The sequence below is a fragment of the Gobio gobio genome (genome assembly GCF_949357685.1).
Source record: "Gobio gobio genome assembly, chromosome: 21".
Taxonomy (NCBI): Eukaryota; Metazoa; Chordata; class Actinopteri; order Cypriniformes; family Gobionidae; genus Gobio; species Gobio gobio.
Genome location: NC_137117.1, coordinates 36606537 through 36633866, shown reverse-complemented (window position 1 = coordinate 36633866; position 27330 = coordinate 36606537). Strand labels below are relative to the sequence as shown.

The following is a 27330-nucleotide window of genomic DNA, read 5'->3' as shown; positions in this document are numbered from 1 at the left end:
ATTAACAAAATGACACAAAACAACAAAATGACTAACACTTTAACTAAAATTAAAATGAAAACAGAAAATATAAAAATGAAAACCAATTCCAAATATTAATAAAAAAAATGTATAAAAGTATCTCAATGATACGATAGCAACACAACGTTTTCACTTAAATGGTTCTGCTGATTGAATGTTCATTCTGCAGTAGTGTTCAGTAGATGGTACGTCCCTCTTGTGTTGTGTTGTGTTGTGTTGTGTTGTGTTGTTTTGGTTGCTCCTGAGGCAGATGGGCTTTGCACTGAATCCTATTATCAACTTCTCCAGACTAAACTAGCTTTCATAATCAGCCACACTGATGCCCTCAGCACACACTCATATAAACACACATGACGGCATCATCTGCTCTCTTCCCTGGACTTTTACTCTTGAACCGATGTCATCTCAATAACCATGTCTGCAGAGAAGGTACATCTTAACTGTGGCGTCTTATAGCCAAGAAGAGCTTCTAGTTTCTAAATGCCGTTAAAGATGTCTTAATTGTCAATGTAGTAAGAGTCTGGATGTTTTCAATAGAAATGGAATCAATACTAAGAAATTGCTTGATAATTTTATCCCAGGCATAAACAATAGCTCTATGAACCAGAGGTACCAAACAATATAAAGTAGTTAACACAAGTGTGTTTGATTGATTAGTTAGTATTTTCTGTCAGCATACATGTGTCAGTGTTCTTTTTCAGGACATAAAATGCAGTAGGTTGTGATTATTATACCTTTCAAGAACCTTTTCACTGTAAATATGTAATCTCAAGATGGCACCTCAAAGAGTCATTCTGCCTTGATCCTGTTTACAGGTCCAGATTATCTAAGATTGTCATCCAATAGTTCAGATTCTAATGATCTATAATCTAACAACTTTTCTTACAGTAAAAGGCATTTTGAATCTTAATTTGTCAATATCCTGGCTATGCCAGAATGTGCTGAATCGGTTATTGGATCTATTAAAGGTTTACTGCTGTTTTGAGGCAAATATTGAATAAAATAGTACAGAAAAAAAGGTTCTTATATGCATTTGGGATCTTGATTTTAGTGAGCCCTTTGCCTTTAGTTTAGGTACAGTTTGTAGTCTGGGAATTGTGTAATATATTGATTGACCACAGTGGATCTTTGATCAACAAATTGATTGTGTTTTCTTATTGGCAAGAGTTAGAAAGGCTATAGAAGAGGAAAGCAATGCTAACCAGTTTGCCTTTCATAATTTTAGCAGCAAATGAAGTCACTGTGCTCCTGTATTTGTTCTAGATGGGTCCTGGTACTGTATATTGGTTAAAATGTCAGGTTAAAATGAAAGTAATAGATAGATTTTTCTAGATTTGTTAGTCCCACTTTATATTTTGTCTTTAACTATATTAACTATACTAACAACCAAACACATTTTGATACATTGAACTTATTGCATACATCTATGTTTTTACTTTTTACTTATATTTTTAAAAATTACTCTGTTGACCCCCACTAAACCTGCCCCTAAACTTACCCGTATCCCTCCTCAGTACACTGAAAAAACAATAAGTAAAAAGTAGGCTACTTCATTTTTCTAATGCAAGTTTTTGCATGCTTATTTGTAAAGTAAATTTCACATATGGAAGTAAGTAAAATTAACAGGGAAAATAAGTAATTTTGACTTGTCCAGTAAAAGGTTGAGTTAACTTAGTTGAAGTTTCCTTTGCAATACTATTTACTCAAACAATAACACTGAATTAAACGTATACTTTACTTGGAATCACCTAAGGAAATTATACAATAGATATTGATATTTACATGATAATAAACTCAGTACCCACCTGAACACAGAGACCTCAATACTTCGTACACAATACACAATAACAGTAACATTCGATGGATCGTTTTTGAGTATGAATGTGTCATTTTGAGTAGAACTCCAAATGTCACAAAATGGCAAGTTACTAAACCTAACAACAAAATCAATGATAAAACAGTGTAAATACAGCTGGAAAACAGCAAAAAAATCTACCTCATTAATTATTCAAGCCCCAGTGCATGATGGGAACACCGGTATCAGAAAAGTTGAGTAGCTTTACTTTAATTTATAATGTTGATATTTACGCTTTAATTTCTATGAGCTTTAAGTGATTACTAATATAACATTGAACAATAATAATAAGCCGTCTACTTCATTTATCTTGCTTTAAAATACATTAAGATAAATAAATTCAACAATTTCTCTTCCAATTAAATCCCACACAAAGCATTATAGGAACTAGAAATCTCCTTAACCCCAGTAAGTAGATAGTACATAATAAAGTGAAGTTGTGACAAAATGTTCATTTGAATATATAATATTGATCAAGCAGCAAACATCCTCGAAACAGCAACGGTCACGCCTGATGTAGACAACACTGTTATAAAATTACCCTAAAATATGAAATATGGGAAAAATTGCTAGATTTATGTTGCAGTATGGAAAAATACCTTGTCACCATGTGAAAAGGGGTCATTGCAGCAGCCAAATCCAGCAGTAAATATTTTAAGTAAATGTAACTTAAATAGTATGCTGGAAATGCACATGTCTACAAAGCCTTGTCTAGATTACTTAGGATAAGAAGTGCGATATATAATTATACAACATATGTTTTTGCTACAAATCCAAATTAAGTGAGCTACTCAAATTATCCAATTAAAAAATACTATTTTTATGTACACTTACAGCCTCAATGATTAATTTCTATCAGCGTAGAATGTACTTAGTTTTTTATTATTTCCTGAACTTTAACTTTTTCATGTAGAAATTACATTTGTTATTTTCTGTAGTATTTACTTCACCACAGAATCGTTTTTAGCAGCCCAACTGTTGACAACAACACAATAGTACATGTAACTAACAATTATTATTTTATGTAAGTACATAGTAGTTAAAATTACTGGTTACACTTTATTTTAAGGTGTCATTGTTACAGTGCAATAATATATTTAAGTACTGAGTAATATTAATTAACTACATGTACTTACTTTAGGGTTATGGTAGGATTAGGGTTTGGTTGAGGGTGAGCTGCATGTAATTATGCATAATGTACTGTTATTACTATTGTAAGTACATGTAGCATTTGTACAAGGATACTATATAAGTGTTACCAAAACACCCTTTCTCTGAAATATTTTTGGCATTTGGAAATAACACAAAACCAGCTTTAGAACAGGTTTTCCATGTTTAATATTTTTAAATGTTTGTTTTTCAAAAACAGGAAATATTTTATACATGTGTTTCCTTTTTCCCGAGTATCCTGTTACATTTTTAACCATAAAGGGAGGAGAAAAGGAGAGAGAATATGTCAGAGAGGGGTTGATCAAGGCCACTGGTGCGTGATGCCACTGATACTCGCTGACCTGAAAGAGTTATGAGAGTCATGGTTAAAATTATTAAATGTACTTAAACATTAACTGTAATTAAAAATTATCCAATCAATATTCCTGTTTTGTCAAACAGAACCTCACTTACATACATAACTGAATCTGCTGTGGCTAATGTCTACGGAGGGGTTTTCCATAATGTATGAGTAAAATCCCCATAACGACAAAAATCAAGGATCCCACTGTCTTTGCTCTTTGTCTATAAATACTCATATAAGATGGGAACTAATCAGATTATGTGCTCCCCACTCCGTGCAGTACGGAAGCAGGCTGTGACGTCCGGCCTACATTGTGTAAGAATTAGACTTTCTCCTCCTGCAGCGTTCCGTGCATACGAGGTCACGTCTTAAACCGATGTGCCACAGTTAAACAGACTTAATCTCCTTTGTTTGGGCAATGTTGAATGTACAGACAATGTTGATTGATTGTTTGTCCTTTAGAAAGGTGTAGACATGATTATCACACTACAAAGATGTATTACGATATGTATAATTAACCATTAAATGCATACCTCGGGTCTTTATTGACCTGGGAAGTCATTCACTACCTTCCTCCTCATTCATTTTTTAAAGTTATACATCAACCTTTTCACTGTAAAATCCAACAGTTGTTCTTACTAAGACTTTTTTAGTAAACTTTACTTAATGTCCAATAATTTGTTGAACTTACTTAAAACAATTAAGTAATCTGAACTATTTGCATGCTATGCCTTCGTTACTTAGAAAACTCAAGTAAACATTACTTGACTGGTTTGAGTACCTTTTTGCCAAAGCAAAAAAACAAGCAGGCGGACGGTCGGGCGGGCAAAGTGTTTTTGAGGTGGTGCAATTTTGTATAGACTTATCACTCATTTCCTCCACTTCCTCTCACCACAATTGTGATTAGTGTTCCCTTTGGTTGGACACTTGGAACTTCATTCATATTATAGTAATTAACTTCCTATTAATGCAGCAATGCAACAAGAAATCATAGTTGTATGATTTCAAAAGAAGGGAAGTAAAATATATATATATATATATATAATATTTGTCAATTAACGATGTATAACATAACTATATTTAATGTCAAATAATGATCTTTTAACATTATTTTTGCTAATATTTATGGCATTACCATTTAATTGAGTTGATATAATCCCTCTATATTTGTCACAATATAATTCGACCATGCTTGAGTGTGTCACACACAGACTTCAACATTCAGCATGCAAAACACAACAATGGTAACAAGGATTTTTTTTTATTATTTTTTTTTTAATTGTTATTATTAATACGACCTTTACTATTTTACTTGCTGTCATTATTCGGGTTATACTGACAAAAGACAAATAGTAAAATAAAGCTAAAAATAGTAAAATGAAGAAATTAATTTATTCATGCCACAATGCACTCTGGGAGTAGGCTACACTTCCTCAGATCCCAGATAGAATTAAGTTGACAAAACTTAAACGGTTTAAGTAAGAACAGCTTAATGCAATTAAGTAATGCTTACTTAATTGTTTTTAGTACCTGTAGACTATTGATAAGTAATAAATAAGTGTTGAATGGAGTTCAGTTGTTGCTTTTTGTCTTCACTTATTTTTTTAAGTTCAGCTTACTTGAGAATTTTAAGGCAATCGGTTTCCTAATATTTTCCTAGTAATGTGAGCACTAATAACAAGTTAACATAACTAATAATTTTGAGTTAAGTATACTTCATTAATAAGTTTTCTGTACAAATTTTGTTAAGTTTAGCCGACAAAAAAATAATACTCTACTTTACTTGAAAATTTTAAGGCAATCGGTTTCCTCACTTTTTCTAAGTAAAGTCAACTTATTATGTTTTACAGTGTAGTATTCCTCAATCAATTCATTATGAACAATATAACAAGAAAGATAGTAAAATTATAAAAGAATTTGTTTTCCCATTCATTTTTGTACAAATTGTGTAGGGTCGCTAACGACCTGAAGTGTGTAACAGTGTAAGTATATTTTTTCTGCACAACAATAATTGAATCTTTGATGACTGAATAAGTGCAGTTCAACTTTATTCCTCAAGTGTCTGACACACAATGATGAAGTGACGTTTCACTCATAGTTACTGCAGGCAGAAAACAAAAGAATAGGAAGAATCATCAGCAAAACTTGAAATGTCTCAGAGATTTACTGCAGATCAAGAACTGAACGCAGTCAAATATTACAGTCACTGTCACTGATGGTGGATCTGCTGAAGAAGCTGTCAGAGATCTAAATATTGATGTTGAAAATGTTGATAGTTTTGGGGATGTGATTGAGATGGTGAATATGAGGCAGATGCTGAATGAACTGAAATGAGCTCTGATGAGGACAGTGATGATGGTATAAAACATCTGCTCAAACTGAACCCTTACAAGCTCCAAAAGATAACAAAATATGCTTTATTTTATCCTTCTGTAATTGTTACTCTAATATCAGGAGAGTTTTATATTATCACGACAGGTAGACATCCATCCGTGTTAGATATAGATCCGGGTTGCTAAAGACCCCAATATGTAATAATGATTGGTGAAACATTCATGCATTTAAAGGTTTAAAAAAACATCCTATCCAGGCTTAATGAACAGCTAAAGTATTTACGTGTTTAATATTAGATGTCTTTGTGTATAAGTCGCATTGAATTGGAAGTTGGACTATTCTTTTCTTCTCTTTAATGACATATGTCTGAGTGAAACGGCTTCTCAAACAAGAAAAAAGTAGGGTGGGACTTGATTTTGTCCATTTGGAATTGATTGGATGGTTGGATGGTTGAGGTTTGTTATTGGTGGATCTCATGTGAGTGACAGGTTATTGTCCCGCCCTCGCACCAATAAACATAAGAAGAAAAGAGATGACGCTGCAAGAGGGAGGGAAGTTATTTTGATTAAAGGTTATGAGGAACATAAATAAATACAAAAAACTGCTATATTTCATAAAAACAAGAATTGTCCATTTTGATTTCATGGTGACTTTAAGTGATGTAAATTTCTAAAGTATGTGTGCATCCTTTTGCTTTGCTTTCATTGATGTTTGGCAATGGGTAAGTTTAAACTATTGCTTAAATTTACACAACTATGGACAGAAACGTACAAGCATGCCAAAGAAAAAATTTAAATGTGATTCATTGTCCTTATTAACAGCCCATATATAGAAGACAAAAAAGAAGAAGCCTGAGGCAGATTCTGGAAAGGCCAATGGTGCCGAAGACAAACCGAAGAAGAGCAAAGCTAAAAAGACTGAAGAGTTGTCAGTCGAGGAGGAGAATACGCCTTCAAAGAGTCAGTCTGATACATTACACATCTCACACAGACATACAGTACAAACCTATACTCAGCAATTGTTGTGACTTCATTTTTACTGGATTGTTTAATTATTTGGATACCCCTTGGGAATTAAATAATCTCCAAACTATGTTTACATGGACATTGAATTACCACATGTTCAATCTTCTTTTCTGAGGGAAATGCTACAGTGGCTACAAAAAACATATGTTTAATCAAAACATTTCACAAAAAGTCATTTGTCAGTATTAAAATTATAGACTTTATTATGGACGTAAGTGGAACATGTTTACAGTAGTGCTGTCAATCGATTAAAATAAGTAACTATAGTTCCCTTTCGTTCAGTCACTACGACGTACGTTAGTGACTAACGAATGGGGGTTTCGCTTAGAAGCCAATCATCTTCTTCGTATTCAACAGCGCCCAATGGCAGTGCCAATGCCATGGGCATGCGGAATTTGCATGCGTAACTCCGCCCCACCTCGTGGGTATATCAGGAAGTACGCTGGCAACATCGCATTATGTTTCTGCTTTGGAGCCAAGAGGATCTCTTCACTCCTACAAGCCTGATCTGAGTCTTCGACAGCTTTTCGAGACGAGCAGCTTTCCAGAGGCGTTGGTGTTACGGCGCGTTCCAGTGATCATCATACTGCCTGCCTGCTGATCTGCGCAGTGGTCCGCTAGACAGCTGGTGTGTGGTCCCTGGGCGCTTCGGCGTTCTCTGCGAGGCTTTCCTCTCATAAAAGAGCTTACACGTGACGCGTCCTTTTCAGGATGTCTCGTCCGTGTACTTCTGGGTGTGGTCGGTTGCTTTCCTCCTCTGATGGGCACGAACACTGTCTGGTATGTTTGGGCTTTCAGCATGCTCAGACAGCGTTCGTGGATGAGTCATGTTCTCACTGCGGGAACATGACCATCGCAGTGTTGCGGTCAAGACTCCATGACCTTCGTACTGAAGTGAGAGTCCCCTCTACCACACCCCGATCTACTGAGTCCCAGAGGCCCAGTACTTCGGCTGGTGGTCAGGGTGACTTGACGGTTACGGTGTGGAACAAAGCCCCGACGCTCATGCCTCGGGCCACACCCCCGTCTTGCACATTGCAACCCGCGAGCGTTCAGATGCAGATCGCGGGGCCGGCTCCGGCCCCCCCGCGCATCTCGTTTGGCGCTCCGGAGGAGGACGCGATGTCGATCACCGCATCACAAGGTGGGCTCGAGTCCTCTGGAGATGATGACTCGGCTGTGCTGCCGCCCTCGGGCGTGCCAGCATTGCCCGAGTCAGATCCAGAGCTGACAGCCATGTTGTCTCGGGCAGCCGCGAGCTTAGGGATCGAGTGGAACCCTCCACCCTGTCCCGAACGCTCAAGGCTCGACGATTGGTTTTTGGGGGCTCGCGCTGACACCCGTCAGTCCTTGCCCTCAATACCTTTCTTTCCCGAGCTGCATGAGGAACTCACGCGGTCCTGGAAGTCCCCGTTGTCTTCCCGTGACCGTTCGGTGGCTTCCTCCGCCTTCTCCGTCCTCGATGGGGCGGCAGCTAAAGGGTACACTGGGATCCCTCCAGTTGAACGTTCTGTTGCGATGCAACTGTGTCCTCAGAGCGCTTCAACCTGGCGTGGTGATCCTAAGCACCCCTCCAAAGCCTGTCGGTTCACATCAACCTTGGTGTCGAAATCGCACAGAGCCGCGGGGCAGGCTGCCGCTTCGCTGCATGCCATGGCGATCCTCCAGGTCTACCAGGCCAGGATCCTCAAGGACATGCACGAGGGTGGAGTTGATCCGGGGCTCTTAAATGAGCTGCGTGCCGCCACCGACCTCGCTCTCCGGGCGACGAAGGTGACCGCACGCTCCCTGGGTCAAGTGATGTCCACAAATGTGGTCCAGGAGCGTCACCTGTGGCTGAACCTGGCCGATATGCGGGACACCGAGCGGACCCGGTTCCTCGATGCCCCCATATCCCAGGCCGGCCTCTTCGGCGGGGCGGTTGAGGACTTCGCCCAACAGTTCTCAATCGCCCAGAAGCAGACTGAGGCTATCAAACATGTACTGCCCCGGCGGCCAGCTGCTGCCTCCACCCAGCCGCCGGCACAGTCGCCTCAGTCTGCTCCACGCCGAGGACGCCTTCCTAAGGCTCCCGCCCCTCCCACCCGGTCCAAGCAGCAGCCTTCACCCGGGCCGGGTCGCGGAGGAAGCCGCAGGAAGGCGTCCAAGTCCCCTCAGGCCGTCCCGCGCCCCGCTAAACGCCAGGCCAAGCGGCGCTCCTGAGACGGACGGCTCAGGGATGGGAAATTCTTTCGAGGAGATGGTAGCAGGACCACTCCTTCCCCCGGTGGAGGGCCGGGGGAGAATCCTTTGTTCAGCTGCTGGCCCCCGGGTCAGCAGCACCCTATGTTGGTCAAAGAAAGAATTAACACTCCCATCCCTGAGCCCACAGAGTCCGGTGATGACGGTGCGCGCCACCCACGGGTCCCGCCACTCGCATCCCACTCTGTCGCCAGCCTCCTGGCAGAGCAGACCCCAGTGGAACGTGCGTCCTTCCCTGGTCTCCTCTGTCAGGACGCAGCTGTCAACCGTGCCCACGCACCGGGACGCCCCACAGCCTCCCATGTCCGGGCCGGTGACGCTGCATCGCTGCAAGCCCACACCGGGTACGTCTGTACACCGTATGACCCCGCTGGTGCAGTTTCTGGATGTCTGGCTTCAGCTTCCAGGGCTGTCCCGCTGGGTCGAGCGGACCGTCAGGCGCGGCTACGCGATTCAGTTCGCGCAGGTTCCTCCCTGCTTCCGGGGAGTCCGTTCCACCATGATCGGGGCCAACGCCCCCGTCATGCGAGCGGAGATTGCCACCCTACTGGCGAAGGGTGCGATCGAACCTGTCCCTCCAGCCGAGATGAATTGACCCAAAAAGACCGGTGGGCTACGGCCAATCCTGGACCTGCGCGTCTTGAACCGTTACCTTCACCGGTTTCCGTTCAAGATGTTGACAGCGAAACGCCTTTTCGAATGCGTTCGTCCACACGATTGGTTTGCAGCGATCGACCTGAAGGACGCCTACTTCCATGTCTCCATTTTGCCTCGACACAGACCGTTCCTACGGTTTGCTTTCGAGGGGCGGGCATATCAGTACGCAGTTCTACCATTCGGGCTATCTCTGTCCCCTCGCGTCTTTACGAAGATTGCCAAGGCAGCCCTTGCGCCCCTTCGGCAGCACGGGGTTCGCATCCTGAACTACCTCGACGACTGGCTCATACTGGGTCACTCTCGAGAGCAGGTTTGCGGACACAGAGATTTGGTGCTCCATCACCTAGCCCGTCTGGGCCTTCGGGTCAACTGGGAGAAGAGCAAACTTTGCCCCGCGCAGAGGATCTCTTTTCTCGGTATGGATATCGACTCGGTCGCCATGTGCACGCAGCTTTCGAGCGAGCGCGCGCAGTCTCTGCTGACTTCCCTTCGACAACTCGAGGGCAAGAGTGCGGTTCCACTGAAACACTTTCAGAGGCTCCTGGGGCATATGGCATCTGCAGCCGCGGTAACGCCGCTCGGATTGCTTCATATGAGACCGCTTCAGCACTGGCTACGCGATCGAGTCCCGAGATGGGCATGGCGGTCTGGCACGCTCCAGGTACAAGTGACTCGGGCCTGCTTACAGACACTCACCCCGTGGTCGAACCTCAGTTTTCTACGGACCGGAGTGTCCTTAGAACGAGCTTCCAGGCATGTTGTTGTGACAACAGATGCATCATCCACGGGCTGGGGTGCCATGTGCAATGGACAAGCAGCCGCGGGCTCCTGGACAGGACCCCAGCGCCTTCTGCATGTCAATTGCCTCGAGTTACTGGCAGTACGGTTCGCCCTGCACCGCTTCCGAGCGTTGCTGAGGGGTCAACATGTGCTAGTCAGGACAGACAACACGGCCGTAGTAGCGTACATCAACCACCAGGGCGGTCTACGCTCCCACCGTATGTCTCAACTCGCCCGCCATCTCGTTTTGTGGAGTCAGAAGCGCCTGAGGTCCCTTCGTGCTGTCCACATCCCTGGAGACCTGAACTGTGCAGCCGACGAGCTCTCACGGTTTCAGCCTCTCCCCGGAGAGTGGAGACTCCACCCCCAGACGATCCAGCTGATATGGGAACGGTTCGGCGACGCACAGGTAGATCTGTTTGCCTCCCAGGACTCTTCCCATTGCTCCCTGTATTATTCCCTGACCGAGGGCACCCTCGGCACGGATGCACTGGCGCAGAGCTGGCCGTCAGGGCTACGCAAGTATGCGTTTCCCCCAGTGAGCCTTCTTGCACGGGTACTGTGCAAGATCAGGGAGGACAAGGAGCAGGTCGTCTTGGTCGCCCCGCTTTGGCACGGCCAGACCTGGTTCCCAGAACTCTTACTCCTTGCGACAGCCCCTCCCTGGCCTATTCCTCTGAGACCGGACCTCCTTACTCAGAGACGGGGCACCTTTTGGCACCCGCGTCCAGCGTTCTGGAAGCTCCACGTGTGGCTTCTGGACGGGACACGGTAGGTTTGAGTAGCCTTCCACCTGCGGTGGTCGCTACCATCACTTCCGCTAGAGCTGAGTCTACACGACGTCTCTACGCGTTGAAGTGGAACCTCTTCGTCACATGGTGCTCTTCCCGCCAAGAAGACCCCTGGAAATGCCCGATCGGGTCCGTGCTATCGTTTCTCCAGGAGGGGGTGGAGCGAAGGCTGTCTCCCTCCACCCTTAAAGTGTACGTGGCCGCAATATCTGCCTACCACGATCTCCTGGGAGACAAAAAGGTAAGTCAGCACGACCTGATCATCAGGTTCCTGAGGGGGGCGAGGAGACTGAATCCTCCTCGCTCACCTCTCGTTCCCTCTTGGGACCTCTCAGTAGTCTTAAGTGCTCTGCAGAGGCCTCCCTTTGAGCCTTTGCGGTCGGCCGAGATTAAGTTCTTGTCTATGAAGACGGCTCTGCTGACCGCATTGGCCTCGCTTAAGAGGGTCGGGGACCTGCAAGCATTTTCGGTTGACGAAGCGTGCCTTGAGTTCGGGCCGGCTAACTCTCACGTGATCCTGAGACCCCGGCCCGGATATGTGCCCAAGGTTCCTACCACTCCGTTCCGAGATCAGGTGGTGAACCTGCAAGCGCTGCCTTTGGAGGAGGCAGACCCAGCCTTGGCATTGCTCTGTCCAGTACGCGCTCTCCGCGCCTACGTAGACATGACGCAGTGTTTCAGGACCTCAGACCAGCTCTTTGTCTGTTATGGTGGAGAGCGGAAGGGAAGCGCTCTCTCAAAGCAGAGGTTGTCTCACTGGATAGTGGACACCATTGTTTTGGCATACCAGCAGCAAGGCCGACCATGTCCCCTTGGTGTGAGGGCACACTCCACCCGGAGTGTGGCCTCCTCTTGGGCTCTAGCGCATGGCGCCTCGCTAACAGACATCTGCAGAGCTGCAGGCTGGGCGACACCCAACACATTCGCCAGATTCTACAATCTCCGAGTGGAGCCAGTGTCCGACTATGTACTCGCCCCTACGGGTGGCCGGTAATGGGCCAGGCTCAGGTGTCTTCGCTTGCTCGCCATTCCACTCCACGGACTGGATACGTGCGATATTTTCCTCAGGTGAGCTCCCCGAGAGCCCTGAGCTCCTCCAGCACTGCTTACGCCGACATCAGTTCAGTCTGCCCTTTCGAGCCCAGACCCTCATGTCCGGCCAGGTGCTCCGTGTGCATGGTTCCCCTCCGGCGACCCCCACACGAGTATTCCCACCATAAGCCTCCTCAGTGAGCAGGTGTCTTTCCCTTGGCAAGTCCCTGCCACCCCTAGGGTTAAAAATCCACCTTCGGCTGGTACCCTAGAGATCTTCCATATGCAACCCTCAGCGGGTCATATGTGTATTCTCTAAGTCCTCCCTACGGTAGGCATCTTGGCATTCCCTCACTGGGATATGCTTCCCAGTGTACCTTGGTAATCCTGTGTTAAGTGGGAGTCCTACGGCCTTAAGTGGCGGGTCTCACACTTACGCAGGGCACTGGATGACAGCCGAGTGGCGTTGTTGAATAGGATCCCCCATTCGTTAGTCACTAACGTACGTCGTAGTGACTGAACGAAAGGGAACGTCTCGGTTACGTATGTAACCCTCGTTCCCTGAGGAGGGAACGGAGACGTACGTTTCCTTTGCCACGTCAGCTGTGCTGCCTGGAACGCGGAGTTCAGTCTTGGCTCCTGCAGCAGTAACATAATGCGATGTTGCCAGCGTACTTCCTGATATACCCACGAGGTGGGGCGGAGTTACGCATGCAAATTCCGCATGCCCATGGCATTGGCACTGCCATTGGGCGCTGTTGAATACGAAGAAGATGATTGGCTTCTAAGCGAAACCCCCATTCGTTAGTCACTAACGTACGTCTCCGTTCCCTCCTCAGGGAACGAGGGTTACATACGTAACCGAGACGTTTTTCATTAAAACAGAAATGACAGAAATAAAGTCAGTCTAGTTAGTAATGTGTGAAGCTGGTAATGCTGTTTGTGGAGTTGATCTGCTGAGATCTTCAGAGATGTAATGTCTTCTTTTATCTTCTGTTGATTTCATCTAAGGCTGTGGCTGAAGTCAGTTGTAGTTCTTGTGTTTCTCTTTCCTTCAGTGATTCTGCTCATTATCATCAGGTGTTCATCATTAATTTGCAATCATCACTCAGTTAACTGATTAACTTTAACACTGCTTCAATGGTACTTTAACCCAGTAGTGAGCACAAACATGAACACTAGGAAGTGTTAATTTAACATGAGTATTTTTCTGTGTACTATTACATAAATCTTATTCAGTTTCAAAAACACATGACTGGCATATATTAATCACATTCAGTTTATCAATTACATAAATCTTACCTGTTACATTTATGTATGACTTACATACATGAATCACATTAAGTTTATTAATTTGTTTATGTTAAAATTATCCAAATGCATGGAAAATGTATATGCAATTCAAATACATTAATCTTATGTTTAGGCAAAAACATTTTTTTAGTGCATTCAACATTACAGTATAATTGAAAGCTATATCAATTTTTTAGGCTTTAAAAAATGAAAGACATCTTGATACTTGTGTGCATCTTTCTGTATGCCGTGTGTGTGTCACATAATCAGGACATTCACAGACAGCGCATTCTCTTTCGTCTTGTCACGCTTGAATGGTTTAAAAACATTAGTATGAATAAGAGCGTGATCATATAATGTAATGCTAGAAAAAAACAGATGCTGATATTAATATTTTTAACACGTTAAACTTAAAAAAAATTATTGCATGTGTTAACGCACTAATTTTGAGAGCACTCGTTTACAGTGAAAGTGATTCTCTACACTATTAGAAAAAAAGGGGTTATAGAACCTCAGGGTTCTTGTCTCGATTTTAAAGAACGCATTATGCCCAAAAATTTCTATATAAGGAGAAATGTCTTTAATGATTGCATAATGTATTTTCCTGTATAACATTTATTTAAATTTTTCTAATGATAAAGTGTGTTTATGAGCTGATAATTAATTAAAACTAAATCCATAAAATTATCCCTTGATGGGAAGACTTAAAGTCCCCCTGTAGTAAATAATTGTATCCCTTAAAACTCATCTTTGATCACCAAAGTGACATATTAAAAATAAAATATAAATTCAGTGAAAAAAAATTCTTCATGCCTTAAAGCTTGAATGTAACTTTACACCCTTGCTTCATTTAGTATACACGGATCAGAGATCCACTCGCTCATCTTTACTCAAGTTACTGTAGTAAACTGTCGTATCGCTACTAATATGATTAATATGATTAGCCTTTTGCTTGACTACGTTTTCAAACAGCTCATAACGTGTTGATAATGCTTTGAACAACAACATCAGTGGAGAAAGACATTCATCATAACATCATAATATACATCATATACATAATTGACCTGCTATATTTGCTAAAAGTATCTGATTTTTCATATCAACAGGAAATATACTGGGATAACCTGGCTTATCTTGAGACTCGCCTGCTTCAGAGCGGTCATAGTTAATTATCTAATATTATGCTAATGCCTGCCCACACGTTGATTTGATTGGATACAAAGTAGTTTGTGATGTCAGAAACACCAGCGGTTTTAAACAGTGTTTTTGAGACCGTCTTTGGTTCACTGGAGTTTTAAGTGGAAAATGGGTGGTGACTTCTGAATTTTGTACATGGTTTGTTTTTAAAGCATATTAAAACACCACATAGACATATAAACAACATTAAAAACTTTTCATCAGGGTGTCCTTAAAAGATTTTATATATGAAGGCATGATAATCAACAGAGCAAGGAACAGGTGTGTAACTCAATCAGAAACCACGGTAACAACAAGAACTCAGGTAACAGTGCCAGGGAACAACAAAACTAAACAGGAAATGTTTGTTACAGGGGCCAGTTGATTATTAAATGACAATCGGATATTTTTAAGTGCTTTGTGTAAGAACACTTTTTTTGGGGGGCACTGTCATTTTGTACTAGTGGAATGATCCATGGTTGATAAAACAACGTTTTATTTTTCAACAGAGAGCAAAACAGTAAAGAAAAAGAAACCCGAGAAGGACAAAGAAGACATAACAGAGAAGAACACAAAAAAGAAGACCAAGAGTACTCCTAAGAAGAAGAAAGGTATAAGTGATTTTTAATCCCATCAGTTAGTACAAAACGTTTTGGGACATTTTAATGAAGTGCTGAAGTAATGAAGATTTTGTAATGAAGCTGGTCTTAATAGATTCCTTGGGTCATGCCAAGAACATGGATACCAATTTTGCCATAGTCAGACAAACTTCCTGTCCGCCGGGTGTATGATACGGCCCTTTGTGTGTTTAGTTGTCAGCGCCACCTATTAGTCAAACGTAATAATCAATAATGTCACATTACAAGTAATTGTATGTATGGGCTTTCAACGATTTTGCTTAAAATTGTCTCCAAATGTCTTTACTCATTTTTGCAGTTGATCTTACAGCTACGCATTCTACCTCTGTGTACGTTGATATGATAACTAGCCAAATCATGACCCTTGGTGACTCCTGTAAAACAGTGAAGCCATTTCGGAGGCAGAACTGAAAATAGTTTTTAAAAATAGTACCAAAAATCATTGAATTCAGGTGTTCCAATCACATCCCAGAATGGGTCGCTCTCAGGAGCTCAGTGAATTCAAGCGTGGTATCGTGATAGGTTGCCACCTGTGCAATAAGACCCTTCATATTATAACAAAGTGGAAGCAATTGGGAACAAAAGCCACGTAAAATCACAGAGCGGGGTCAGCGCATTCTGAGGTGTGCAGAAGTCGCCAACTGAAAGATACATGCACAGACCAAGAAAGTCAACGTGACCAATATAAGAAAAAAAAATTTGGCTCATTCATTTATGTACGTTTCTAACTGACATTTTGATCAGATTCTGATGACGAAGATGATGAGGATGATGAAGAGGAGACCTCACAGAAGAAGACAAAGAAGAAAACCAAAGAAAGCTCCCCTGCTGGCACCAAAGAAAAGAAATCAAAGGCCAAAGGTCAGTTGAGCGTATTCACACTTGAATGCATGCTAATGAGCGAGGCCAAGGTTCAATTTTGAGCTTTGTTCCATTAGTTTCAACAGTCAAGTAGCATTTATGTTATTATAAGAGTCACTTTGAACTTTGCACTTTGTTGGGGGTTGGGTGTGTTTTTGGTCCCTTAAAACAGTTTGTGCTTTTTAGGTTAATTCCCCCCTCAGAGCAAAACACTTTAGGTATCGAATCAGAGGAAACTTAGACAATGGCTTCAGTGTGTGTAACTCTTAATGTCATTATGTACACATGCATGGGGGTTTGCTGCTCAGGAAGAGGATTAGCGCTAGATCTCGTGAGCTAAGAAGATTAGCCAGAACAATACGGCAGAACTGTCTTAAAGATCACCACTACGGTTTGTCTAAGAGCAGAAGTGGGGGACTCTCAAGTGAATTTAACTCTTGCTTTTAGTTATGGTTTTAGGGATTCGTTTACTCATCTTAAAGGCTTGGCCTCATTTTTCCTGTTGTTAAAAGACAGATGGTGAGCTCCTCAGGGGGGCGTCTGATCAAGCCACTCGGATAAGTGGAGAAACGTCATCAACAAATAGAAAACAAAGTCCAGCTGCGAATTAATACGTTTTACAAGACAATCGACAATGACCTAGATTATTGAAACCCTACAAAGATGGCAGCCTATTAAAAGTGAGAACCATTTGAGTTTCAAGTGTAATGTAGGGTGATGCGGAAACCCTGGAGCATGTTTCAAAAGTTCAGCCATGTTTGTTGACGAAAGAAAGAGCAGGAACATTAGAACTAATGCCTCTCTGATACAAAGCTCGCTCACATTTGACATTCAAACTGGAAACTCCCCAGCTAACAGGGAACGTTACCAGAAAGGTTCTCTCAAAGTTATGAACAAACGTTCTTCCAGTAACGGTAATAGAATGTTCGGTCAAAGTTATCAGGTCTTTAATAATGTTCTCGAAACGTTAGCACAAAAACGTTATTTATACATGATTCATGGAAGGTTTTTTTCTGAAATGTTTAGTTGGAAATTGAAAATGTTTTGACTTGTTTCAGAATGTTAAAGAATTCAAAAGTAACATTACCATAATGCAAAATTGAATGTTTCCTTACCGTTCACATAACCAAGAAAAAACTTTTTTAAAACCTTTACAAATCTAAACTGTGAACGTTCAGAGCGCATGCAGAAATTCATAACTTAATGGGACTGTTAGTAAAACATTCTTGGAGCAAATTTTTGTTTGCTGGATATCTTGTGATGGAACCTATTGAGCCATTAACCACATAATTTCCATATTGAAAGGAACTGTTCTTCAACTAGAAGCTGTGCTGATTATCTGAAGCTGGCACACCTTAATAACCCAAGGGGAATTCTGGGAACTGGTCCTAACCTGTCACTTAAGGACTCTCAGCTAAATACGGACTCTCAGCCTGTGAACAAACTCTACATTGGCTTCAATGACTCGTACACCAACTCGTAGGTTTTGTTGTTGGTGAGCCATGTAGAAATACTGACTTATCTCATTTTTTTCCCCCAATATATTATTTCTGCAGAGAATAAAGGTGAATCAGAAAGCAAAGGAAAGACATCTAAATCAAAAAAGGAGCCAGCTTCTATGTTTCAGATAAATGGAAATAAACCAGATTTTATTGCAAAAAAGAAAGGTAATTTAACTTATCTTAAAACATTGTACATTGATCATTGTGTTGCTAAAAGCAACTATAACTTGTGAATCTCACAAAGCCTTTCAAGAATATGTCTGGGTCATATTTCACCTCAAAATCAAAATGAAATAGTTTGCAAACAATATGAAGCAAACCATTGCATTTGTTTGTATTGCTACAATATATCAGTACAATTACAAATTCTCTTTAAGTAAACCAAAATTATATTTTATTGTGATTTACACACGTACACACACACACACACACACACACACACACACACACACACACACACACACACACACACACACACACACACACACACACACACACACACACACACACACACACAATCATCTTGCCTGGGGACAAAATAATGCATTGAGAAGAAAATGTAAGTTTTTAAAAATAGTACCAAAAATAATGTTAAAATACAAATATATACACTATACTGCCAAAAGTATTGGGACACCCCTCCAAATCATTGAATTCAGGTGTTCCAATCACTTCCATGGTCACAGGTGTATAAAATCAAACACTAGGCATGCAGACGCTTCTACAAACATTTGTGAAAGAATGGGTCGCTCTCAGGAGCTCAGTGAACTCAAGCGTGGGACCATTTGTGAAATTTCCTCACTACTAAATATTCCACGGTCAAATGTTAATGTTATTATAACAAAGTGGAAGCAATTGAAACAACAGCAACTCAGCCATGAAGTGGTAGGCCACGTAAAATCACAGAGCGGGGTCAGCGCATGCTGAGGTGCACAGTGCGCACGAGTCAATAGCTACAGACCTTCGTGTGGCCTTCAGATTAGCTCAAGAACAGTGTGTAGAGCTTCATGGAATGAGTTTCCATGGCCGAGCAGCTCATCCAAGCCTTACATCACCAAGTGCAATGCAAAGCATGGGATGCAGTGGGGTAAAGTACGCCACCACTGGACTCTAGAGCAGTGGAGACGTGTTCTCTGGAGTGACCAATCACGCTTCTCTGTCTGACAATCTGATGGACGAGTCTGGGTTTGGCGGTTGCCAGGAGAACGGTACTTGCCTGACTGCATTCTGCCAAGTGTAAAGTTTGGTGGAGGGTGGATTATGGTGTGAGGTTGTTTTTCAGGGGTTGGGCTTGGCCCCTTATTTCCAGTGAAAGGAACTCTTAATGCTTCAGCATATCAAGATATTTTGGACAATTTCATGCTCCCAACATTGTGGGAACACTTTGGGGATGGCCCCTTCCTGTTCCAACATGACTGCACCAGTGCACAAAGCAAGGTCCATAAAGACATGGATGAGCGAGTTTGGTGTGGAAGAACTTGACTGGCCTGCACAGGGTCCTGACCTCAACCCGATAGAACACCTTTGGGATGAATTAGAGCGGCGACTGAGAGCCAGGCCTTCTCGTCCAACATCAGTGCCTGACCTCACAAATGCGCTTCTAGAAGAATGGTCAAAAATTCCCATAAACACACTCCTAAACCTTGTGGAAACCCTTCCCAGAAGAGTTGAAGCTGTTATAGCTGCAAAGCGTGGGCCAACTCCAAGTTCATGTGCATGAAAAGGCAGGTGTCCCAAAACTTTTGGCAATATAGTGTATCCACAAGTGTTACAACTTGACTTATAATGTTTTTTCTTTTTGCAATATTTAATTTAAATATACATTTTATGTTGGGATCAAATATGACTTGGACATTTCTTGGAGTGTATAATTAAATAATTAGTAATAAATAAATAAATAAAACATTTTTAAAAAAATTTTTTTTTAATGAATTAATAAAAAGTGTAACTGTCAAATTTGTCGCCAGCCACTAAGTCCGACAGCGATGAGAGTGAGCCAGAGACTAAACCCAGCAAGAGCAAAAAGAAATCCACTGCCAACTCCACCTCTTTGTTTCAAGCTGGAGGAGACAAAGACAAGAAAAAAGACAAGAATAATAAGGACAAAGAGAAGAATAGCAAGAAAAAGAGTAAGTGGAAGACTTCTATCTAAACTGTTTGTTTGTAAAAAAAAAAAAAAACAAATTGGGACAAAAGATCAACTACTGTAATCACATGTGCTTCCCCACAACTTTTTAGCGCGCTCTAAAAAATATTTTTGAAATGCAAAACTTCCAAGAGGAAAAACTGTTCCTAGCAAGCATATAGTTACCCGGATGAGCCTGTGTTATCAGTTTTTACCAGTTGTTATCGGGGAATAACATACCGATGGATAAGAATCAAATATTCCACAGACCTGTGTAATAAATCCATATAAATGCTTCTCATTTTAGACGCTGCTAAATCTGATGAAAGTGATGATGGGGATACAGAAGTGCCAAAAAAGAAGAAAGGCAAAGGAAGGAAAAGTAAAAAGGTAAGACTCCTGTGAAATGAGGCAATGTCAGCCTGAGGGAAAGATCTGAATAGTAATATCTCTTTTTGTGACAGGAGGAGAGGCCTCCATCGCCAGAGATTGAGTTCGATGACCTAGAGGAGTTTGTTCTTCAGCCTGCGCCTCAGGGAACCACCATCAAGTGTAAAGTGACACGAGATAAGCGCGGCATGGACAGAGGCTTCTACCCCACCTATTACCTCCATTTAGACAATGAGAAGAAGGTGACTCGCTCACATTTTTGGCTCAAATTCACAAAAGAACTACTGACAATTCGACAAGGTTTTGTAGTGAATTAGAGGATAATGTATCAATATTTTGAAATGCTATACTAAGGGCCACACTTAAAATAGTTAACCCTGTGTAACCGGTCCTACTCGACCCTCTCCGAGCGGGATTCGAACCGGCATCTCCTCTTGAGATCAGGGGAGTGAGGTTTACACACACAACCCTTACTGGCCTACATTACACTCACCACCTTAAACCTCACTCCCATCCGGGTCACGGCACCACATGTAACCGGTCCTACTCGACCTGCTCCGAGTGAGATTCGAACTGGCGTCTCCAGAATGTGAGGCGGGCGTTCTAACAAGGTGGTTAAAGACTGCAGCCTCTAGCATTAGTCACTAGCACGCCTCTTGAGATCAGGGGAGTAAGATTTACACACACAGCTCCTACTGGCCTACGTTACACTCGCCCCCCTAAACCTCACTTCCATCCGGGTCACAGCACCACATGTAACCAGTCCTACTCTACTCACTCAGAGCGGGATTCGAACTGGGATTCGAGCACAAATTACAAGTTGATTTGATTGAGAGCTCAGTGTGAAAACCTTTATCGATGATTAACTAGGGACCCTCTTTGCCATTTAACTCCATCCTGCAGGTCTTCCTATTGGCTGGTCGAAAAAGAAAAAAGAGTGCAACGTCAAATTATTTGATATCCATAGATGCCACTGACCTATCACGTGGAGGAGATAATTTTATCGGAAAGCTGAGGTAACTTGACGGATATAAAATGTATGCAAAATAAGTATGATTGTTGAGCTACTGCACTTTTTTAGGTTTGTGGTTTTTTTCTTCTTTTTAGGTCCAATCTCATGGGTACCAAGTTCACAGTGTTTGACAACGGTCTCAACCCTGACCGTGCCCTCAGGGACATGTCTAACGCCCGGCAGGAGCTAGCGGCTATCATTTACGTGAGTGCTCACTTCAGTTCCTCAAAAGTTGACCTGGAGGTTGGAAAATTGTTTAGAAGTTTCAAAGTATATACTGGTGTTTCTGTCCAGGAGACAAATGTTTTGGGGTTTAAAGGGCCCAGAAAAATGGCTGTGATCATCCCAGGCATGGATGACGACAATGAGCGAGTGCCGATACGCCCACGAACAGTGAGTTCAGTTACTATATCTGTCTCTGACATGTAACAACAAAGGCAAGCAAGTAAATTCACAAAAAAGGCTCATTGGGAAAATGTGTTTTAAACTAAAATTTACATTACACAATAATACATTCAATTTACTGCAGTTTCCAGTTGAAGTTAACACTAGTGGCGGTAAAACAACAGCAATTTGTATTCTTTTTCACACAAATTATGATTAAAGGTGCAGATTATTGATTAACTCTTTCCCCGCCAGCGTTTCTGCATTTTTTATCATTTTTTGATCCAAGGTTTCATGGCCCCAAGAATATTTTGTTGTATGAATATATGATCATGCAATATATCAAAAGAAAGAACAGACCCTCTGCTTTTAAACTTCATGCATTCTTTTATTATCAAAATTGAATGTGGGTAAGTTTCATAAAAAGCAACATTTTGAGTTTTAAGTTTTTGTCAAAGACTACATCTGGATCGGACTCAGAACGATGATCAAAACACAGATGGAGTAGATCGAGTCCATCAACACCCCCAAAGCTTCACATTCCTATAGCTCGTCCTGGGTCGACATTGCATTCAGTAACATTAGGCAGTTTTGATTTATATGCTGTTTAATGTTGATGATCACGTTATTTTACATATGCATATGATTACATATGATATCGCTTGTTTCTGCTTCTTCTTCACGTGTGTTTTGATTCGGAAATTCTGTTCTCTTTCAGAAGTTGCGTAATAGAGCCCCCTAGCATATAACAGTGAAAACACAGCTGGAAAATTCCGTCAATGGTGGGGAAGCATTGTCTCATAAATGACATAAAATTCCATCAATGGAGGGGAAAGAGTTCATAAAGACATTTTTTTTGTAGTTCCTTGCACAATACTACATAATGACCACAATGTCTTACCATAGTGCATGCTTTATAAACAAATTTTGATGTTTGCAGCACATGATCAGCTCAATATGTCTGGCTTTTCTAAACTTCAGCTCACCTGATACAGAACTGCACTTATTATGTGAACCGTTTGGGTATGAGTCCCATGAAACACAAGTCACAATAAAAGAGTTCAAAGGACTGGTAAAAGCAAGATAAAACAGCATGGTTGATTTTATTTGTTGATTTTTCAATCAACTTTGAACAGGGATTTAGCTATGTCTCAAAATCGATGTCTGTTATTTGCGTGGCCATTTCTAACTGAAATGAAACTTCATAAGTCACAGATTTGAGACACGTTTAAAGAAGCATAAACCAAAGATCTGACTAACCCTGACTCCTGTGGCCGGTTGCATAAACAGCTTATTAAAGCTGGGACTGAGATGGGTCTTGACCATGTTGCTCAGTTGGGTCCCAACTAGTGGTAAGTGCCATCCTATATGGAATCCATCTGGGCAATTAACATGGGGCCATTATGGAACCTGCGGACAATCCCATATTGAGCCCATTTTTCAGCCCATTTCATACCCACATGGGCCCCACATATAAATATTGTCTGGGTTAAAGCTGGAACCGAGATGGGTCTTGCACATGTCGCCCACTTGGGTCCCACCAACGCTATCTCACAACCAATTCGTATGTATTTGTACGATGTGGCTAATTCGTACAAATTTGTACGACCTCACTCGTACGAATTTGTACGTTTTGTCTAATCCCCAGTGACGGTTAGGTTTAGGGGCGGGGTTTGAGGTAAGTCATTCGTACAAATTCGTACGAATTTGGCAACTCGTCAAATACGTACGATTTAGCAAAAATCGTATGAATTCGTACGACTGAGGTCGTACAGATTCGTACGAATTAGCCACCTTGTAAAATATGTACGAATTGCCATGAGATCGGGTTGGTCCCACCTAGTGGCAAGTGCTATCCTATATGAAATCCATCTGGGCAATTAACATGGGGCCATTATGGAATCCGTGGACAATCCTATGTGGGGCCCATTTTTCAGCCCATTTCATACCCATTTGGGCCCCACATACAAATGTTGGCTGGGGGCTAGTCTTAAAAGTCAGTCATCTCAATTTATTCATCAAGACTACCTCTAACTGTTTGAAGTCAGTTACATAAAATGGTATATTAGAATTGGGAAAGTAAGACTACCCCTTGGTTAACTGCTAATTGGTCAAACTAGTTCTCAAGACACAATCTTCCCTTACAAAAATAATTAACTGCAAGTTCATTTTATTTAGTATACTTCATGTAAAGTTTAAGTATAATTTATGTGGTAATTATACTAATATCAATGTTCTAGAAGTATACTTGTAAGTGTACTGTTTGAATACTACATGGGGCATAATTGGCCTACTTTTTAGTGTATAAAAGTTTACCTTTAAGTATACTTAAAGGGTAATAACAGTAAACTTTAAAAGTAAAAAGTTTTTAGTTTGTACTGCAACTAGTGAACATATAGATATACTTATACTTTACTAGTTAAATACTTGTAACATTTTTATGAAAGTAGTTTATGAAATTACAGTAAACTACTAGTCTAATAGTTCCCTTTCGTTCAGTCACTACGACATACGTTAGTGACTAACGAATGGGGGGTTTCGCTTAGAAGCCAATCATCTTCATCGTATTCAACAGCGCCCAATGGCAGTGCCAATGCCATGGGCATGCGGAATTTGCATGCGTAACTCCGCCCCACCAACGCTCAAGGCTCGATGATTGGTTTTTGGGGGCTCGCGCTGACACCCGTCAGTCCTTGCCCTCAATACCTTTCTTTCCCGAGCTGCATGAGGAACTCACGCGGTCCTGGAAGTCCCCGTTGTCTTCCCGTGACCGTTCACTGACTTCCTCCGCCTTCTCCGTCCTCGATGGGGCGGCAGCTAAAGGGTACACTGGGGTCCCTCCAGTTGAACGTTCTGTTGCGATGCAACTGTGTCCTCAGAGCGCTTCAACCTGGCGTGGTGATCCTAAGCACCCCTCCAAAGCCTGTCGATTCACATCAACCTTGGTGGCGAAATCGCACAGAGCCGCGGGGCAGGCTGCCGCTTCGCTGCATGCCATGGCGATCCTCCAGGTCTACCAGGCCAGGATCCTCAAGGACATGCACGAGGGTGGAGTTGATCCGGGGCTCTTAAATGAGCTGCGTGCCGCCACCGACCTCGCTCTCCGGGCGACGAAGGTGACCGCACGCTCCCTGGGTCAAGTGATGTCCACAAATGTGGTCCAGGAGCGTCACCTGTGGCTGAACCTGGCCGATATGCGGGACACCGAGCGAACCCGGTTCCTCGATGCCCCCATATCCCAGGCCGGCCTCTTCGGCGGGGCGGTTGAGGACTTCGCCCAACAGTTCTCAATCGCCCAGAAGCAGACTGAGGCTATTAAGCACGTACTGCCCCGGCGGCCAGCTGCTGCCTCCACCCCGCCGCCGGCGCAGTCAACTCAGTCTGCTCCACGCCGAGGACGCCCTCCTAAGGCTCCCGCCCCTCCCACCCGGTCCAAGCAGCAGCCTTCACCCGGGCCGGGTCGCGGAGGAAGCCGTAGGAAGGCGTCCAAGTCCCCTCAGGCCGCCCCGCGCCCCGCTAAACGCCAGGCCAAGCGGCGCTCCTGAGACGGACGGCTCAGGGATGGGAAATTCTTTCAAGGAGATGGTAGCAGGACCACTCCTTCCCCCGGTGGAGGGCCGGGGGAGAATCCTTTGTTCAGCTGCTGGCCCCCGGGTCAGCAGCACCCTATGTTGGTCAAAGAAAGAATTAACACTCCCATCCCTGAGCCCACAGAGTCCGGTGATGACGGTGCGCGCCACCCACGGGTCCCGCCACTCGCATCCCACTCTGTCGCCAGCCTCCTGGCAGAGCAGACCCCAGTGGAACGCTGGTCCTTCCCTGGTCTCCTCTGTCAGGACGCAGCTGTCAACCGTGCCCCCGCACCGGGACGCCCCACAGCCTCCCATGTCCGGGCCGGTGACGCTGCATCGCTGCAAGCCCACACCGGGTACGTCTGTACACCGTATGACCCCGCTGGTGCAGTTTCTGGATGTCTGGCTTCAGCTTCCAGGGCTGTCCCGCTGGGTCGAGCGGACCGTCAGGCGCGGCTATGCGATTCAGTTCGCACGGGTTCCTCCCTGCTTCCAGGGAGTCCGTTCCACCATGATCGGGGCCAACGCCCCCGTCATGCGAGCGGAGATTGCCACCCTACTGGCGAAGGGTGCGATCGAACCTGTCCCTCCAGCCGAGATGAATTGCGGGTTTTACAGCCCGTACTTCATTGTACCCAAAAAGACCGGTGGGCTACGGCCAATCCTGGACCTGCGCATCCTGAACCGTTACCTTCACCGGTTTCCGTTCAAGATGTTGACAGCGAAACGCCTTTTCGAATGCGTTCGTCCACACGATTGGTTTGCAGCGATCGACCTGAAGGACGCCTACTTCCATGTCTCCATTTTGCCTCGACACAGACCGTTCCTACGGTTTGCTTTCGAGGGGCGGGCATATCAGTACGCAGTTCTACCATTCGGGCTATCTCTGTCCCCTCGCGTCTTTACGAAGATTGCCGAGGCAGCCCTTGCGCCCCTTCGGCAGCACGGGGTCCGCATCCTGAACTACCTCGACGACTGGCTCATACTGGGTCCCTCTTGAGAGCAGGTTTGCGGACACAGAGATCTGGTGCTCCATCACCTAGCCCGTCTGGGCCTTCGGGTCAACTGGGAGAAGAGCAAACTTTGCCCCGCGCAGAGGATCTCTTTTCTCGGTATGGATATCGACTCGGTCGCCATGTGCGCGCAGCTTTCGAGCGAGCGCGCGCAGTCTCTGCTGACTGCCCTTCGACAAGTCGAGGGCCAGAGTGCGGTTTCACTGAAACATTTTCAGAGGCTCCTGGGGCATATGGCATCTGCAGCCGCGGTAACGCCGCTCGGATTGCTTCATATGAGACCGCTTCAGCACTGGCTACGCGATCGAGTCCCGAGATGGGCATGGCGGTCTGGCACGCTCCGGGTACTAGTGACTCGGGCCTGCTTACAGACACTCACCCCGTGGTCGAACCTCAAGTTTCTACGGACCGGAGTGTCCTTAGAACGAGCTTCCAGGCATGTTGTTGTGACAACAGATGCATCATCCACGGGCTGGGGTGCCATGTGCAATGGACAAGCAGCCGCGGGCTCCTGGACAGGACCCCAGCGCCTTCTGCATGTCAATTGCCTCGAGTTACTGGCTGTACGGTTCGCCCTGCACCGCTTCCGAGCGTTGCTGAAGGGTCAACATGTGCTAGTCAGGACAGACAACACGGCCGTAGTAGCGTACATCAACCACCAGGGCGGTCTACGCTCCCACCGTATGTCTCAACTCGCCCGCCATCTCGTTTTGTGGAGTCAGAAGCGCCTGAGGTCCCTTCGTGCTGTCCACATCCCTGGAGACCTGAACTGTGCAGCCGACGAGCTGTCACGGTTTCAGCCTCTCCCCGGAGAGTGGAGACTCCACCCCCAGACGATCCAGCTGATATGGGAACGGTTCGGCGACGCACAGGTAGATCTGTTTGCCTCCCAGGACTCTTCCCATTGCTCCCTGTATTATTCCCTGACCGAGGGCACCCTCGGCACGGATGCACTGGCGCACAGCTGGCCGTCCGGGCTACGCAAGTATGCGTTTCCCCCAGTGAGCCTTCTTGCACGGGTACTGTGCAAGATCAGGGAGGACAAGGAGCAGGTCGTCTTGGTCGCCCCGCTTTGGCACGGCCAGACCTGGTTCCCAGAACTCTTACTCCTTGTG

At 44.1% G+C, this 27330-nt stretch overlaps 1 protein-coding gene across 1 annotated transcript in view; it reads left to right on the top strand.

The window, feature by feature from the left end:
- Nucleotides 1-264: 264 nt before the first annotated feature.
- Nucleotides 265-27330, top strand: part of LOC307117375 (tubby-related protein 3) — a 34813-nt gene continuing 7747 nt past the window's right edge. The window contains exons 1-11 of the mRNA XM_079802195.1: nucleotides 265-450; nucleotides 6556-6682; nucleotides 15228-15329; nucleotides 16101-16217; nucleotides 17774-17884; nucleotides 19687-19848; nucleotides 20152-20234; nucleotides 20309-20476; nucleotides 21138-21250; nucleotides 21342-21450; nucleotides 21541-21639. Coding sequence (XP_079658321.1) covers nucleotides 436-450; nucleotides 6556-6682; nucleotides 15228-15329; nucleotides 16101-16217; nucleotides 17774-17884; nucleotides 19687-19848; nucleotides 20152-20234; nucleotides 20309-20476; nucleotides 21138-21250; nucleotides 21342-21450; nucleotides 21541-21639 — 1206 coding nt within the window. The 5' untranslated portion in view covers nucleotides 265-435. The remainder of the gene's footprint in view (nucleotides 451-6555; nucleotides 6683-15227; nucleotides 15330-16100; nucleotides 16218-17773; nucleotides 17885-19686; nucleotides 19849-20151; nucleotides 20235-20308; nucleotides 20477-21137; nucleotides 21251-21341; nucleotides 21451-21540; nucleotides 21640-27330) is intronic.